The 15,996-nt window shown below is 38.4% G+C and overlaps 1 protein-coding gene across 3 annotated transcripts; it reads right to left on the bottom strand.

The window, feature by feature from the left end:
* Positions 1–1,605: 1,605 nt before the first annotated feature.
* glyr1 (glyoxylate reductase 1 homolog (Arabidopsis)) lies at positions 1,606–15,911 on the bottom strand. 3 transcript variants are annotated; one of them, XM_079365813.1, is made up of 16 exons: positions 15,740–15,911; positions 14,309–14,345; positions 14,132–14,211; positions 13,900–14,038; positions 12,640–12,750; positions 11,298–11,381; positions 10,135–10,188; positions 8,631–8,681; positions 8,346–8,419; positions 8,037–8,136; positions 5,910–6,020; positions 5,715–5,816; positions 5,327–5,489; positions 3,898–4,077; positions 3,580–3,704; positions 1,606–2,496 (listed from the first exon to the last, which is right to left on the bottom strand). In XM_079365813.1, the coding sequence occupies exons 4-16, from the start codon at positions 13,984–13,986 to the stop codon at positions 2,422–2,424; spliced, it is 1,317 nt and encodes a 438-aa protein (XP_079221939.1). In that variant the 5' UTR covers positions 13,987–14,038; positions 14,132–14,211; positions 14,309–14,345; positions 15,740–15,911; the 3' UTR covers positions 1,606–2,421. The 3 variants fall into 3 exon arrangements, with proteins under 3 accessions (XP_079221939.1, XP_079221937.1, XP_079221938.1); XM_079365811.1 differs by lacking the exon at positions 15,740–15,911 and adding an exon at positions 15,444–15,693; XM_079365812.1 differs by lacking the exons at positions 11,298–11,381; positions 15,740–15,911 and adding an exon at positions 15,444–15,694.
* Between the last annotated feature and the right edge of the window lie 85 nt (positions 15,912–15,996).

Below are 15,996 nucleotides of genomic sequence, written 5' to 3'. Positions count from 1 at the left end.
TTTTTTTTCTGCGAGGAGTTCATGAAAAATTGTGATGGTGATTCTGTGATTTTTCAATCTTTTTCACATAGTCTGAGCTTGGCTGGATAAGCAGGTTTGTTCCAACAACTTGTTCATGTTTTAAGTCTACCCAAGTCATATCCAAGGAGGTGACACAACGGGGCCATTTTTGATGTTCTCGTTTAATTTCTTTTTTTTCCTTGAAGCACATCTTGAGTCATCTATTTCTGAAGGTAGTTCCTGTCATCAGTTGTGATGGATTGGAACCCAACTATGAAACGTGTATCTTTCTTGCCCCATGGAGCTGCTCAACAGTTGGGGATATCCAATAAAATACAAGCCCATGTATTACATATATTGAAACATGGGCCTGAGGCCTGCAATCAAACAAAACAGACACTGCAAGTATGCGTTTCTTAACACAAAAGGCCTTAGTTTTACTCTGTATGATGGGCAGCTTTAGTGTTGCAATGATAAGCAATCTGACAAGCACAAATGACAGTCTCGTCTGATTCGGGCTTCTTTCAGGTCTCGGACGTAAGAACCCAGTGGTTTTATCCTCTAAGGTACAAATCACCTAGGTTTAAGTAGATCATGTTTCTTTGGCATTGTCATTTGCACACTTACTGGGTTATGTATGGGAACTTTACAGCAAGTAATAGAGATCTTCATGGGTCCATATAAAAAAATAACTCACAAGTAAACTACTCCTTTTAAAAAGGACTCTACCATCAAAAAGACTTCAGACCGGATTGAAACTGTAGCTAATAAACTAGAACTCAGCATGTTTTTTTCCTGTTCTTAACAGAGTATTCTGTAGTTTGCTTTTATCCTAACTTGTAATTATCCCATTTGATTTACTTAGGTATTACACAAAAATAAATGGTCTGTGCAATGGCTAGAAGCCTACTTATGAAAATGCAACCACAGAATCACATCTCTTCAGACCTGATTACACTTCAAACTACATGGATCCAAGTAGAGCAGGCTCTTGGTTTTTTTTTGTTTTTTTTTTGTGAACAAAATTCACATTTGTTTTTAAATCACAAGCATAAGCAGTGTGAAAAAAGATATTTAGTAACATCTGTAAAATCTATAGCTTTTGATGACATTTCTTAGTCATATCAGCAAAAATATATGAAAATTCCATAATTACCTTTAATCATCAGATAACAGTTAATAGAAAAATGATCCATCTTATTTCAGATCAGAATCAAGTCTAACCACCGACTGCCCCTCTCCTCGTGTGACCTGAAACCTTTTGAGGGCAAAGTAAAGAATAAATAATAGAAATAGAAATGTTGAGTTGTGGGCTGGGGTAACAATGGAAATGTAACAACCTGTTAAGCTTATGCCAGTTATGTATATATAAATGGACTTGACCGAGTCAAATATATTCGTTAAGTTTCATTTTTGTAGTAGACATCTTCCCCAAGCATCAACTCTCTTAAGCGATTCATTGGCTTTGATTTCTTACACTGTACTGGGACATTCTAAAATCAACTCCAAAACTTTTTATTACGACGACCAGAAGAAGAAAAAAAAGTTGATGTTTGCGCTTGTTATGACCTTAACTTCAAATAAAACTCAACACGTAGATTCATGTCATTTCAGAGAAATATTTAAAAGATCAATTTGGAAATGAGAACTCTTCCAAACACAAGAATGAAGGATTTTAGATGTCGTAATCTTAAATCTTGAAAACAAAAAAACAATAATGACTGCTTTTTAAGGCCTCAACAAACTGTTGTTCATTTCTTAACCTGTTCAACAAAGATCATAAACAAACGTAAAAGCATAAATCGTCTAATCGAATACAGAATCAAGCCATGCCAAATGTTGCCAAGTAGACCTAGAAACATAAATAAATACATCTATTATTGAAAGACTTGGGGTTACAATATTAAGGCAATGCAGTGGCAGGTTCTTGGTGTTTTTTCCCCCATAAAATTCTATTTAAAAGAAAGCAAAGATCAAAATCAATTAAATAAAGTCATCATCTGCACATTAACAAAAACAATCTGTAGGGTTTATGCAGCCGCTTAATGTGACAGCAATGAGTCAGACCCCTTATTTTTCACAGTGGCACTTGACCAAACACCCTGAACAACTACCAGAAACTTTCAGTTGTCAGAAACCACACAAACCTCCTCCTACAGTGAACTGCAGCAATGCAAAATCAACAACCTTGAATGTAGAGCACTATTACAGCTTATTTATCCCCGATGCAGTCAGTGCTTTTCTCAAGGTTGCCGTTAACAAAGGAATAGCTATCTCGTGATTGTGTGGGCAGGAAACATGACTGGAGCGCTGGAAAAATCGGAAATAAAACCCCCAAGAATTTAAAATTAAAAACATGACAAGGGAGCAGAAATAAAGGATGAAAGACTGCGTGGTCCTGAGGAGAGATCACAGCTCACTCTAGTGAATGTATGCTCTGTAGACTGCAGAAATATCATTGTCTGACTGGTCCAGTGCCTTAGCCCTCTTGTAAACCTGTGAACAAGCAAAAAAAACACATTTAAGTTACGTTGTAAATGCTTTTGTTCCGCATTTGTTAAGTTATTGTTTAAAAATAGAAAATTTGGCATTCTCATAATTCTAGCGAACAGGAATTCCTCGATTCAAAATTATCTCTCCCTGTTCGTGTAAATTAGAGAAGCTGTCAGAGGCAGGCAGCAGCTTTTTATTTTTCACCGAAGCTCGACAAACTCTCATAGCGGCCTGTTGAGTGCCTCGTTTCACTGGGATTTTATTCGAATGTCAAACTAACAGATCAACAAACTGGAAAAAGCTTGACCTGTTGCTAACACAGGGCTTAACCATCATTGTCACAATCAACAAGACCCAAATTAATCCAGATCAATAGATCAAAATTACCGAAGCTAATTAGACAATCAATCGACATTAGACAATCAACAATATATGACAATCATGACTGACAATCTGAGTTCTGGTACTGTATTTGCATTCTTACTGTTAAACCATAATGGCTTATTGGAATTTGATGGCCTTTATGGATTGTCAACAGGATAATTGACACAAGTTCAAATGTCTTATGTGGGCACTAATTAAAAACAGTCTGCAAATTTCATGGGAAGTGATATTGACAAAACTTTAGCCAAATGGTGACAGAAATATTCAGGGTCCTACTGAGAAATAAGGAACAAAAAAAAAAGTGTCTGCTTAATTTTTTACTCATGTTAAAATGAAAAATAAAAATGACTGAAAACTGGGGACAAATTTAAAACAGAAAAAACCCAGAAAATTATGTTTAACCTGGCATGAATGAAAAGAGCAACATCTTCATTTGTCTTAAGTGTTTAAATTACAGTTGCCAAGTGGCCAACCTGTGCCATCAATGCATTGGATTATGGCTATTATCTGACCCTACCTGACTGGACACAACCTGTTAAGAAGGCATTCACAAACACTCGGTTAAAGAGCTTGTGGGGCAGAACTGAAACTGACTTCTCTGTCATTGTCATACTGTTTTTTTGACGCAGTAAAATTAATGCTGAATGGGAATTTAAACTTTTGAAATCAAAATCATTGATTATTTTCTGAAACACAGTTTACCTCATTGGCAGCTGCAGCCATTGGGGTTGGATGGTTGGCCATGTCACCCATGGAAATGGCCAGCCTTAGGTCCTTTTGGATATGCTTCAAATAGTAGTCCGGCTTAAAGTTGCCCTGTAAAATATCTGAAAGGCACAGGGGGGGGAAAGCTTTCAACAAAAACAACTAATCTATCGAACCAGCCACATTAAGATGTTGGTGGGCTACATACAACTTGAACATTATTTGAATTTAAGTACCTTTACGCAAACAATCAGTTCACGAGAGAATAAAATAAGAAAAGTCCTGTAAGAAACTTCTTCTGTTGGGTTAGCTTACTTTGGCATTTCTGGTCCACAAAGGTACTGGCCATCTGGCCCTGACACAAGATGTCAAGGAAGGTCTGTTGTGATTGGCCAGTGGCCTGGGCCAAAGTAAGCCCTTCTGCAATGGTGGCCATGAAGCTACCTTGCACCATGTTGAGGATCAGCATCATTCTTGCTGCATTCCCTGCTTCACCTGCAAACAGTCACAATCAAAAACAAACAGATAACAGGACAATTTAACAATCTCAAAGTCCTACGGCTGTGAATAATCAAATAAAAAGGACCGTCATCAAGAATATTTTAGTATGCTTCCATCGTCCGTCCGTCCGTCCGCCCCCCCCCCCTATTCTTTCAACTACAAAGTTCCACCTACCGGCACCTTTAAATATTTATGTTAAATTATTTGTGTGTAAAACCTACAAAATCTAGTGTATAAATATGCTAGCTTGGCTAAAAAGCCCAAAAATAAATCTTTAAATATGTTAGCTCCCACACGTCATGTCGTTTGCAGGCTGGGGAACTCGGCTGAATAGCCGTAATGCATTGTGAGGTGGTTTAGTATGACAAGTGAGCTCCTGTTTTTTTTTTTTTTGTTTTTTTTTTTTAAATCGTAAACTACATTAGCAATAGTTTGTATCTGGACATTTCTCGCATACCTTGACTTGGAACGCACTAGATAGTCACATTGTGACATCAAACTTTATTCAAATACAGCCTAAGATACACTTCCACTCAGGGATAATAAGATGAACTCTCTCTAAACTAGTTTGTTACACAGGTTCATTAAAAAAATGAAAATGAAAGAAAGAAAAAAAAAATAAAGAAAATTCATTTTTGCCTTTAAACAGGACTCAAAAGGCAAATTGTTCCCCTGGAAATATCTCTAAACACAAAGCAGACCTACACATAATCATTCAACTTCTTTGTTCTGATGGAAACTTTTTTTTTTTTGTAATGGCCTTAAAGGCAGAACATTTAACCCATAACTACAGCAGAAATTAAAAGTTTACCCTCTGAGTTAACCAAGGGGGGTTACATTAGCCCCATTACACAACAATGCAAGACCAGAGGTGATTGTAGCTCGAGCCGAGAACTATTTTCTCTGCCAATTGTGTGTTCCAATTAATAAGTCCTTGGTGCGAATTAGAAAGAGAGGGGATGTGCCACATGTAGGAGAACAAAGGCTTCAGAATAGCGTCGGTGACGCCCAACAGCAATCTGTTTTGGTTTCATGCTGGTGCTCAAAGGAGACGCATCTACTTGATCAAACAAAAAAATAAATAAAAATTGCACAGTCCTTCTTTAATAAAGTTCAATCTTGTTAAAATGGAAAAAGGCACGTTTCATAGATGCTGGATGCAAAAAATAAAAAAGTGGTGAATGTCTTCAACAGGAAGTCTTGAACATCTTTGTCACAACTTTTATTCGAATATTTTTAATACCCAGGAAGAAGGAGGTCTTGCCCATCGCCTGGAAGCAGCTGCTGCAGTCCTCATAAACTGTTCTGTCACCAGCTGCCAGTATGACCAGCATCCCATCATTGGAGAGTTGCTGGCTTCCAGCGACTGGAGCCTCAAGGAAACGACCACCCCGTGATGTAATAACCTGAAATTGAAATATACAATAACTATATAATTCAGACAGACTAACAGCGAGACAATGTTGACAGACGCAACTCATTCTCAGTTTAAAGTGTCTGGATTATTCCTGATGGTAGGACGCTCAAAAACTCTGCTTATTTCAATTGAAAGTGTATTTATCATGTGATCTTTACATAATGCAATTGAGACGAATCGATAATTGAGCTTACTTTAATGAGTTTGTGTATACCTGTGAGAGTTCTGTGATGGTCTCTGGGTCAACAGTGGACATCTCAACATAGCATTTGCCTGGTCTGATCCCCTGCAGCACTCCACTTGGTCCCATTACCAACTGGAGGCAATCAACAACATGTGCTCAGAAGTATCCTTTTTTTTTTTTGTTACTCACAGTGCTATGATTCACAGTTGCTAAAATGGTACTCACATCCCTGGCAGCCTTTGGGTCTGAGACACAAGAGAAAGTGATGTCACACATGGAGGCAACCTCTGCAGGAGTCCGTCCCAACCTGGCCCCCTCCTGGATGAAGAGGTCACACTGAAACACAGAGCCTTTATCAGCAGCATGCTCACTTAGAAAATCATTTGTGTATGCATCTATTATCTTAAAAAATAATAAAATGCAGTAATCCCTTCTTTGTGATAACCTCTTATATCTAACGTGGTCAACTCAGTTTGAGACCCGTTTCCACCAAGTTGTTCAGTTAAGTTCGGCACGCAGTTTGGGCCGTTTTCATAGACTAAAGGCGGCAAAGATCCCCAAATGACCGACCCCTACCATTGTATTTTTGTAGGCCAACCCGGAAATGACTACGCCAGTGGTTCATACGGGAATTCGCCTATGGGATTTTTGCAGTAGATTTTGGATCATTGTAGAAAATAAACTGTGTCAAACATACTTTTCTGATGCTTAGATATTTTGTTCATCTGGATAATCTTTACATATGAACACCATTTATATGAAGTTTGAGGAGTTAATGCAGTCGAGAGAAGTAAAAAGCCAACGTTATGCTCTAGGGAATCACGCCATCGGTTTATTATGACGTCACAACTATAATGCTTCATCGATCTAATCAGTGGTTTTGACAAGCTCGTGAAAGAGCACTGAAAAACATGACTAGAGGCTGTAAGGAGGATTAGTGAGAGTTCTTGGAGTGATGACGTGACAACCACTGTAGTTTCAGTTAACTGCTCATTAGCAATCACCGTTTAAAGTACGTGTAAAAACTTTAAAATTCACAAGTGGGGGGGGGGGGTCTTTGCCGACATAGTTCATCTAACAAAACGTCAACATCTCTTAAGGTTGTGTTAACCACAGACCTTATTGCAGGCATCTCAACACAAACCCATTCAAAATCCCCATTGACTTTTAGAGTTAGGAACCCCATTGACAAAGAAATAATATATCTTAATGAGAAACAGAAAAGCTCTATCTATTTGTTGTCAAACCTTTTGTTTCTAGTGAGGAATTGTAGTAGTTTCATAGCAGTGAATCCAGTTATTTTCTTTTTATAATATCTTCAATAATTTGGGGAAAAAATAGACATGAGATGTGAGGATACGGATACGCTCTCTGTATCCTCACATACGCATCTATTGTTAAGTGTAAATAAAATACTGAACTCAAGTAGACAGACAGCGAGTTCAGCGCACTGAACGCAGCTTTGAGTCACACTGAACTTACAACCACACTATTATTAAAGTTTTTTTTTTTAATTGTTGTATTTTTTATTATATCATTCTTTTTATTTTTCAATTACCATGCCCGCATTACCTTCATTTTCATTTTTTTTGTTATTATTATTATTATAATACATTTCCCTGACAACCTATACTTTGAGACCAAGCAAAGACTGATAGTTTTAATGGTTATTACATTTCCAGCGTTAATTGGCTATGATGGATTCAATGATGTTAGCAGCAACTTATCAAAATGTTATCAACTGCACCAATGTAGAACAGATCCCTGCTCTTTAGATAGTTAGTTTAACCGGCACGTAAGTATACAGTCACCCTTTACTATCTCTAAAACATATTTGCTTGCATTTTATTCACTTAGTCTTCAACTGTAATTTTAATAGGAGTAGGGAGACTTCCAAGTCTTTAAAGTAAAGCCAGACTTTCATCACTGGTATTTATGTTTTTCTTTTTAAAGAGGACATATTATATTGCTTTTCCACCTTTTCAAACAGTCTCCTGTGGGCTAAATGAAACATCTGTGCTGTGGTCTAAATATAACATGAATCAAGCACCAGAGGAGGTTTGTGACCCTGTATAAACCAGCGTTTTCAGAACGCTCTGTTTTGGTGTGCATCTCTTTAAATGCATTTTTTTTAGTTTTGTTTTACCACAGTTTAACTTGTCATGTCACGAGTTACCTGAAAGAGCATTTTTGTCTGTGTTGTAATACTTATGCAGACCACAAACAAAGTGGATTTTTCATAATACGTCTCCTTTAAGAGGTCTTTCTAGTTTCCTGAAAGCACCTTTTGCTCCACATCATAATAATGCAGTTGCCTGTATGATATTATAGTGTGGTGTTCTATGTTAGTACCTTTTCTGCTGTGCGGTTCCACACTGTGACAACATGACCCATTTTCAAAAGGTTGGAAACGATACCACTACCCATCAGCCCCAGACCCAGGAACCCTATCCTGGTAGACAAAGTCCAAAAAGAAGACACACAATTAAAAATGAATTTAAAAAAGCAATCATTTATCAGCATCCTCTAAGCTGAAATCCAAATACCCTTAAGAAGATGACATATACCATTATCAACAACCATTGTGGGATCTGGTTTTAGTTCAATGAAGTCATTTTGATAATGGTATTGTGCAGTGCTGCTAAGAGGATGTGTTAATACCTTTTATCTGTTGGCGTGATGCTGCCATTGATGGCTGTGCTGTCTGCTGCTTGGATGGAAGTTGACCCCGTGTCCTGATGAATCAAATGCAACAATTTCAATTTCATACTGAAGCAAAGAACGACAAGCCACAGCCTGACTTAAGAAAAAAAAAAAAGTATACAGATGTCTCTGTGTAGATTTTTATATGAAAACATAAATCCATGTGAAAAGCAGTTATTTTTAAAGTTCATTTTGTTAATTAAATAAATGACTCAGTTTGACTTATAAATCACAATCAAATACCTCTTCAATAATCTTCAGACGCTTGCTGATAGGTTCCATTGATGATGCTGGCTGTGGGCAGAGGGCAACGTTAGAAATAACTAGTATACTCTAGAAACGAGGCAGAAGCTTTCAATGACGTGCTGTCTTCTGCTGGCCTCAGTTGCATTTACATCATTTCCTCTATTGTGTTTCAGTTAGGGTTGCAAAATTCCAGGAATTTTCAAAGTTGGAAACTTTTCATGGGACTTTGAGAATAAACCAGGAATTTACTGAATTGAAAGTTGGCCCTTTACAGGGAACTGAAATATAGTGTGGGTATTTCAGCATAATCTTGACTAAAACAACTAGATTTCAAAGTACACTTGAATATCGACACTATTCCTCAATCACATGCACAGAGCACACTGCTTAGTGCAGGGCTATCGAGGCCAAACCCCCTACTTCCGAATTTAAAATATTGCCAAAATTCCCAAGCTTAACTTCCCATGTAAATTTCTGGAAACTTTCCACCCCTTTGCAACTCCAGTTCCAGCCCCCTTCTCCAACACATTCTCAACTGGTGCCATACGTTAGCCCCGTTTCCATCCAGCGGTCTGGTATGGATCAGTACAGTTTGATAAGGTTTGGTTGGATAAAGCCTGATCCTGTTTGTGTTTTCACAGCCAAACAGGCCCTATTTGGCAGGCGGTGTGTTAGCTGGATGCTGAAAACAGACAGCTATGTAATAGCATAACATTGTAGCAGTGTACCCTGCTGATAAATTCAACAAAGAAGAAAAAAGCGACAGTAGACAAAGACCAACATCCAGTAATTCATCATCTTTGTCATTGTAGCGTTTCCCCTATATGCATTTAGCAGCGGCAGTGCTCTGCTCCTGAAATATGATTGCTGCTGCTGTTTATTTCATTCGTCATAATGAGAGGAGAAAGGAAAGTAGGAGAAGTAACTTCACAGTATTTTGCGCTACAGATGCTTCATATCAGGACCATTAACAGACCTGAGTGACAAACTGCATTGACATGAGTCTCTTTGTTACAAAACACAATCCAGCTTTGTTTCAGAGAAGGCTTTGTGCCGCAAGAAGAAAAACAGACGAAAAAACAATTGACTGGGTATTTAAACATGGGGGGGTTGTGTTTTTTTCCCCCACTGTCGTACAGGACCAATCAACCGACTGCAGTGTTTAGCTCCACCTTTTAGGGTCGGCTCAATATACTTGGCACCCCAACAAAATAGTACAAAAAAATAGGACGGTGCGTCTGTGTAATTTGGAAATCTTTCTCAGCTTTAGTCCAAGGAAACGCCACAAAATGCGCGCTAAAACGAGATGAAACAAACCGATTGGTGGAAACAGGGCTTTTGTCACTGTCGTGACAAACGAGGCGTATTATGAGGAGAGCACCAGACCACAAGGTCACAGATTCAAACTCAAACAAGAAAAGCAAATCAATATTTTTTAACCAAAGAGGTCCAAATAATAAAGCACATGTGTCAAAACATCAAGACGCACGTTTCCTCTTACCTTCTCCGATTGGCTAAGAAGGAAGTGATGGAAATGTGGGTCGTCCTTCACGGGCTGTAACAGGAGAAAAGTTCAGTATGACAGACGTCTCATTGAATATGTCCTGGTGGAAATTCTAGTGTCAAGTCAGCACAATGCCGACACACCAGGGTCCTATCATGTTCTTCACAGAAAGGGCCCTCAAAAGAGTTTCTTGAGAGAGATTTGAAAGGGATTCCATGCATAACCTAAAAATCTATCCCAACCTGGATAAGCAGAGAAAGTTTTACAAGATTTTCTCCCCAAAATTAAAAAAAAAAGGGAGAAATATTTAAGCCCTGCATGTGTTTAAATGTAGCACAAAGCGTTCAGTAGGAAATAAAAGTGATCCTTTTGGCTCTGTTAATACATGAATTAAGAGCAGAAAATAAATAAATCAAAAACAGTGTCACAGCTGAGCATGGCCTTTTAATATGATTAACTTCACCCGAAAAAAATAAATAGTCACTTTCTGATTCTCTTCAAGTCAGTGGAAACGTGGGTACTTTAAAGAACACAATAAGTAAAGCCTGATTGGTCATCGATTTTTAGAATTTTCTATTGTTTGTATCCACTTAATAGTTACTGCATTTGATGGGTTAGAAATTAGAGAGATGCACAGTTTGCTCAGTGAGAGTCAACACCATGTTATTATCTAAATGTTTGTCTTTTGGACTGTATTGTGAGGAAGCAAAAGCTACAATCAGCTGGCAATTTCATTTTGATATTTGTGAAAACGTTTCCACTGGCGTAAAGACCAACAGTTCATGACAGAACATTTATTACACACCCACTCACCAACCAATTATTCATACAGATTATAGGAGCAATACATTCCAAGTGGTCATCAACCCTGGTCCAGCAGAGCAGGTTAGCGATTATCACTATTAGACACTTGCAGAAGAATGCAAGTGGGGACAACTGACCCAAACCTGAGCCTCCTTTGAAGCCTTCATACACAGAGTTGGGGACCACACTGACAGAGCAGGCCAAATTAACAGTCAAGAGTGAGCACAAAAAAAAAGTTCAGAAGGGAAAGGTTTTCAGTTGTTGGGAGTTTTAAGGCAAAGGTCAGGTAGAAGTACAAACAGCAAGGCAAGACAGGCTTGGTGGGAGTGAGGGGGGGGGGGGGGGGGTTCACCTACACTGCTTTCCCATTTGAATCCTGAGCCAGGTCCAGCCCCCAGCCTCTCAATAGTGGACGACTCGGGATCAGAGTCAGTTAAGTCCTTAAGGAGGAGAGAGACACATATAAACCTCTTCACCCTTTTCATTTTGGTTATCGTCTCCTGTAGTGGGAGGCGTCACACGCAATGGGTGACTCGGTTGAGGACCATTGCTGCACTGAACCTGTGTATCTTTATCAAAATGTATTTCCTCTTCTAAATTTAACAAATCTCTCAATGAAAAATAAAGGCTTAATTTCCGGTTGTGTTTGAAGCCATGTTTAAAAAAAATAAGAAGAATAAAAAAAGACCTCTCCAATGATGTGCTTAAAAAAAAGGTCTGTCATTCCTTAACTGAGAGAGAGAGTCTAGTTTCCATAATGGCTGGGTAAGTATTCCAATGTCATGTTTTGATTAAGTCATCCAGAACTACCTCCGTTGGTTGAGGCACAAACTTAGAGGAAGAAAACACAACAAGTGTTATTTTGTCACTTGTAACTATTATTCATTTCATTTTGAGTAAGAGCAGATTGTTTTCTAAAACAGCTGCTGGAAGGAGACTTGACCAACGTTCACCAATGATCAGATTTGGCTGTTCAAAAAGAAAGAATGTTTTCCCGATAGCCCAAAGTGGGTTTGGTGTGTAAACTGAAAGAGCCTGAAAGGTGAGACCCGAGCACTTCGCTTGGCTTTGTTTGCCTGTAAACTTGATATCTTAACGTCAACGTCACCTACAAGAGGTCCAGATCTTGCAAATGAGAAATATTTTCACTTGAGAGGGTGATTACTGTTCGAAGCTCTATACGCTTTTCCACTAAATAATCCGTGTCCTTTTAACCCAGTGTGTTGAAGATGGGATTGTTGTATTCTGTCGTTATTCTGCCTCGCTATTTTGTGTGTTAGCACTAAGCTAATAAAAGCCAGTGTCTGTGTTTGTAGGTGAGCGCTGTGCTTTTCTCCGCTCGCGAGATGGAAAAAGGATTAGCTCATCTTACTTTGCTAGTGTTTGTGGTTGACAAAATAGAAATTAGTTCAGAAACTGTGATCATGGTTACTCCTTATGTCACGTTTCTTGAAGTTTGTGCGATGTCAGCACATGGTTAAGAAAGGACTTTGCACCATTACTTAAGAGAGAACATTTGTATAGTTACAGCAACACGCTGCAGACTTTCAAAAGTATCAAAGCAATGGGTCTCTTGCTTTACTTTTCTTGTCCCCATGTTTTCCTTATTTACCATAATGTGACCTGCATATCTCAAAGAATTCTCTATTTAACTGATGCTTCAAAACACATGTTTTAAACTCATCAGTGTCCCAATACCTTTTCAGATGGGTCTTTGAGGGCACTAAGATCCTCATCCTCCTCCTCAAGAATTTTCAGTGGCTTGTTTGGCGTTTTCTTTCCTTTTGATTCTCCTTTGCCATCCGAGTTCTGTTTAAAAAAATAAAATAAAAAACACACACACACACGATCATTTTCTATTTTTGCATGTATAGAAAGTTCTCAGCACCTTCAAGGTAAGACTGATTTATCATGATACAGTCTAAGCCGTTAACTCAGTGACAGGGACAATTGATTTACCAAATGTCAGATCCACTTCCTGGTCAGCAGCTGCTCTACAGAGAGACCATGTGTCCATCTGAATAAACTGAACATGACATCCGGGTGTATTTCACTACTTAACACTTAGAAAAGACTCACTTCATAAATAGTGCATTTGATCTGACCGGGGACTTTGATGGAAACAAGCATGACCCACAGCTATTTGTTTTGATTGGGCTGTGGATTCATATTTTGTTAATGAAATACCTATGATAAAACCATTCCAGGCTGTGCTTCCATTATGTTTAATACTAGAAAAAAAGAACAAAATCATAATTTTTGACTAGAAAATCCATGGGGAAAATGTTGTTTAATAAAAACTCCAAGAATCATCATCCAAATGGAAAACTTCTTACAGCACTCAAATTAGTACTTGACTTCATCATTTATAGATGTTACTAACCTGTAGTATGTGTGTGTGATGAAACTGAGATTAGTCTTTTTTTTTAGATAACAGACACGTTGCAGGAGTTTAAAATCCTTTGTTTCATCTTTTCTATTAAAATCCTAGGTTTTACCAAACCGTTGTATAATATGTGATTAAAAATGCCACTTTCTCAAAGAAACAATTATTCAAATAGTATGTGGCTTTTTATTTAGCTTCCAATTTGTGATCCATCATTTTATGTTACATATAAGAACACGAGTCAGAAGTACTGAACTGTTGTTCAGCGCACACTAGTCCTAAAGAGAAACCAGGGGTCATTGGCACGAATGGTACATAAAGATGAAGTCCTAACGCCCCACTGAAATTGGGGGTTCTTTTGACTCTTTTTCTGAATACGATTTTACAGAGAGCTACTTCTGCTGGCTTAAAAAACAAGGACAAACCAGATATAAAATCCTTTACAGAATTCTGTGTGATGTATCCCGACTGCTTGTGAAACTATATACTATTTGGAAATCTCAGTTTTGTTCATTACCATGGTAAAAAAATTTTTTTTAAACATGTTTAAAAAAAAAAAAAAACTCCCTCACCTGCTCTTTCCCCTTTGCTTTCTTTAGAAAGTCTTCAACTGCATCAACTGCCTGCTGGAAACGTTTTCCTTTATTTATCTTGATCATTTCCTCTTTGTGGGCGTGGTAGGGCTTCAGCTGTTCTACTTTGATCCAGGCACTACGCAGGCACACAGAAACAAAGAGCTTACACATTTGATGGAAAAGGTAGATCAGAGTTGGTCAAGGAGGGTAACTTTCTATCCAGACTTACTGGTCTTCAGTTCCAAAGAATTTCACAAAATGGCATTTTTTGCCTCTTGGCTTCTTCAGATCTTTGGGAGGGCTTACTACCTGGATTAAAAATTGAACAATCAAACATTAGCAACACTTCGTTTTCAGGCTAATGTTGGGAATATCATTCTGTTTTGATGCCGTTTTCAGTACTTACCTTTCCTGGCCATGGTGGGTAACGGCCAAGCTTCCCCCTGAAAAAGATTGGCAACGTATTTACCATCTGTGTCTTTTGTGACAGAATGAGGCAGCACATCCTATGAAGCCCACGCTTCAATGTCAAATGCTCGGGCTGTATACTAAATAGGTTTGAGTACAATTATTGATCTTTTTTCCTTTGTCTTTAACAAACTGCAAATAATGGTCATCAGTCCTAATCATTACAAATAATATTGCACTATGAGTACGTTTCACAATGCATAACATGATCACTGTTCAGAGATAACTAAGCCTCTGAAATGCTTCGTTTCAGCCGAAACTCACAGATGTCTTGACTAACTCCTTTCTCAGGAGTCTTAACACTTTCACTTGTTTGCTTTTAAAGTTTGTCATTGTGCTATCCTGAACTAAATATTTCCTTTTCATACATGACAGGACGTGTGTGGAACAGCGTCTCTGGGGCAGAAATGTTACAACCTCCTGCTTGTAGAAAAGTGTTAGAGCCTGGCTGAGGACACTTACACATGTCGCAATAGAAAACAAATGATCGCTGCTTTTATTGGTGAAGGAAAACGTCGAGGTGATTTTAAATATGCGGGTTACTAAGGTCATACACAACGCACTAAAGATATGTGCAACAAGAAGTCGTATGACGATAGTATACAAAACAAAACTTCCTTAGGTAAAGAAAAACAGCTCCACCAGATAACACGGAAGCCAAAGCTAACGTACCAACTTCAACGACGTTGCTAGCAAAGCTCATTACACACCACCACATTTCTAAAACATTGTAAAGTTGGACGTGCATAGTGGAACCTTACTTAAAAATACTTGTGCAACATTTGGACTGAAAAAAAGACAGATTTGTGTATTTATCTTCGATTCTAAACATTGTCTTTAGCTTGTCCGCTAGCTGGCAGCTAACGACGGTTGCTGGCTGAGTCAGCTTAGCTAGCAATTTGTTTGGGTGAGCATCCACCAGAAGGCGTTCACTTACAGTCAAAAAGTCTGAATAACACCAGCGTGAAACACGTTTATTTGACCTTTAACACACGTAGACAACACTGCTTTGTATAATGCAGGGTCATTAAGAAATAATAGAGTTGTTTAACAATGTTTAAAGGTTGTCTCACCACACTAGGTCTCCGATCCTCAGATGCACCGTCGCCATCTTACAACATTAATAAACGTCGCACTGAATGATGGTAAAAAGACAGCACACACACCCACTAATCACATGTGAGGACAAACCCTTCCGCCTCAACTTCCGCTTCTCTATATTATCAATATAAACCATGTATACTTTTATACTAACACATGAAACGTATAATATCGGCTACATATATATATGGGGGCATGGTGCCGCAGTGATGAGGGAAAATGGTGCTGTGGGTAAAAAGTTTGAGTTCGAAGATAACTTAAATCCAACCAATTTTGTTTAATATGTTTCTCACAACAGGTCCCGCTGGGCCCCTGATAAATGGTCAGATCTCAATCTGATTACTCAGAAATTAAGTACTTTTTCCACATTATTATTTTACACGTCAATCTGTCAATCCATACACCATCCACACTTCTTAGGGTTCAAATGAGCTGTAGCCTAGATGATCCCAGTTGACATTGACGGGTTTGCAGGGTACAATCTGGAATACCAGGGTCGACACACAAGAGAATACAATTCATGCA

The sequence above is a fragment of the Symphodus melops genome, assembly GCF_947650265.1.
Source record: "Symphodus melops genome assembly, chromosome: 17".
NCBI lineage: Eukaryota > Metazoa > Chordata > Actinopteri > Labriformes > Labridae > Symphodus > Symphodus melops.
Note: the sequence above shows the minus strand (reverse complement) of the source record. Positions and strands in the feature narration are given on the sequence as shown.

Bases quoted from the DNA above. Each gene is read 5' to 3' on its own strand.
- glyr1 (XM_079365811.1), bottom strand. From the start codon at position 15,481: ATGGCGACGGTGCATCTGAGGATCGGAGACCTAGTGTG. The intron at 14,039-14,131 runs GTAAGTCTGGAT...GTGCCTGCGTAG, and splicing joins TTCTTTGGAACTGAAGACCA to TGCCTGGATCAAAGTAGAAC. The intron at 4,078-5,326 runs GTATTAAAAATA...GACTGTTTGCAG, and splicing joins CAAGACCTCCTTCTTCCTGG to GTGAAGCAGGGAATGCAGCA.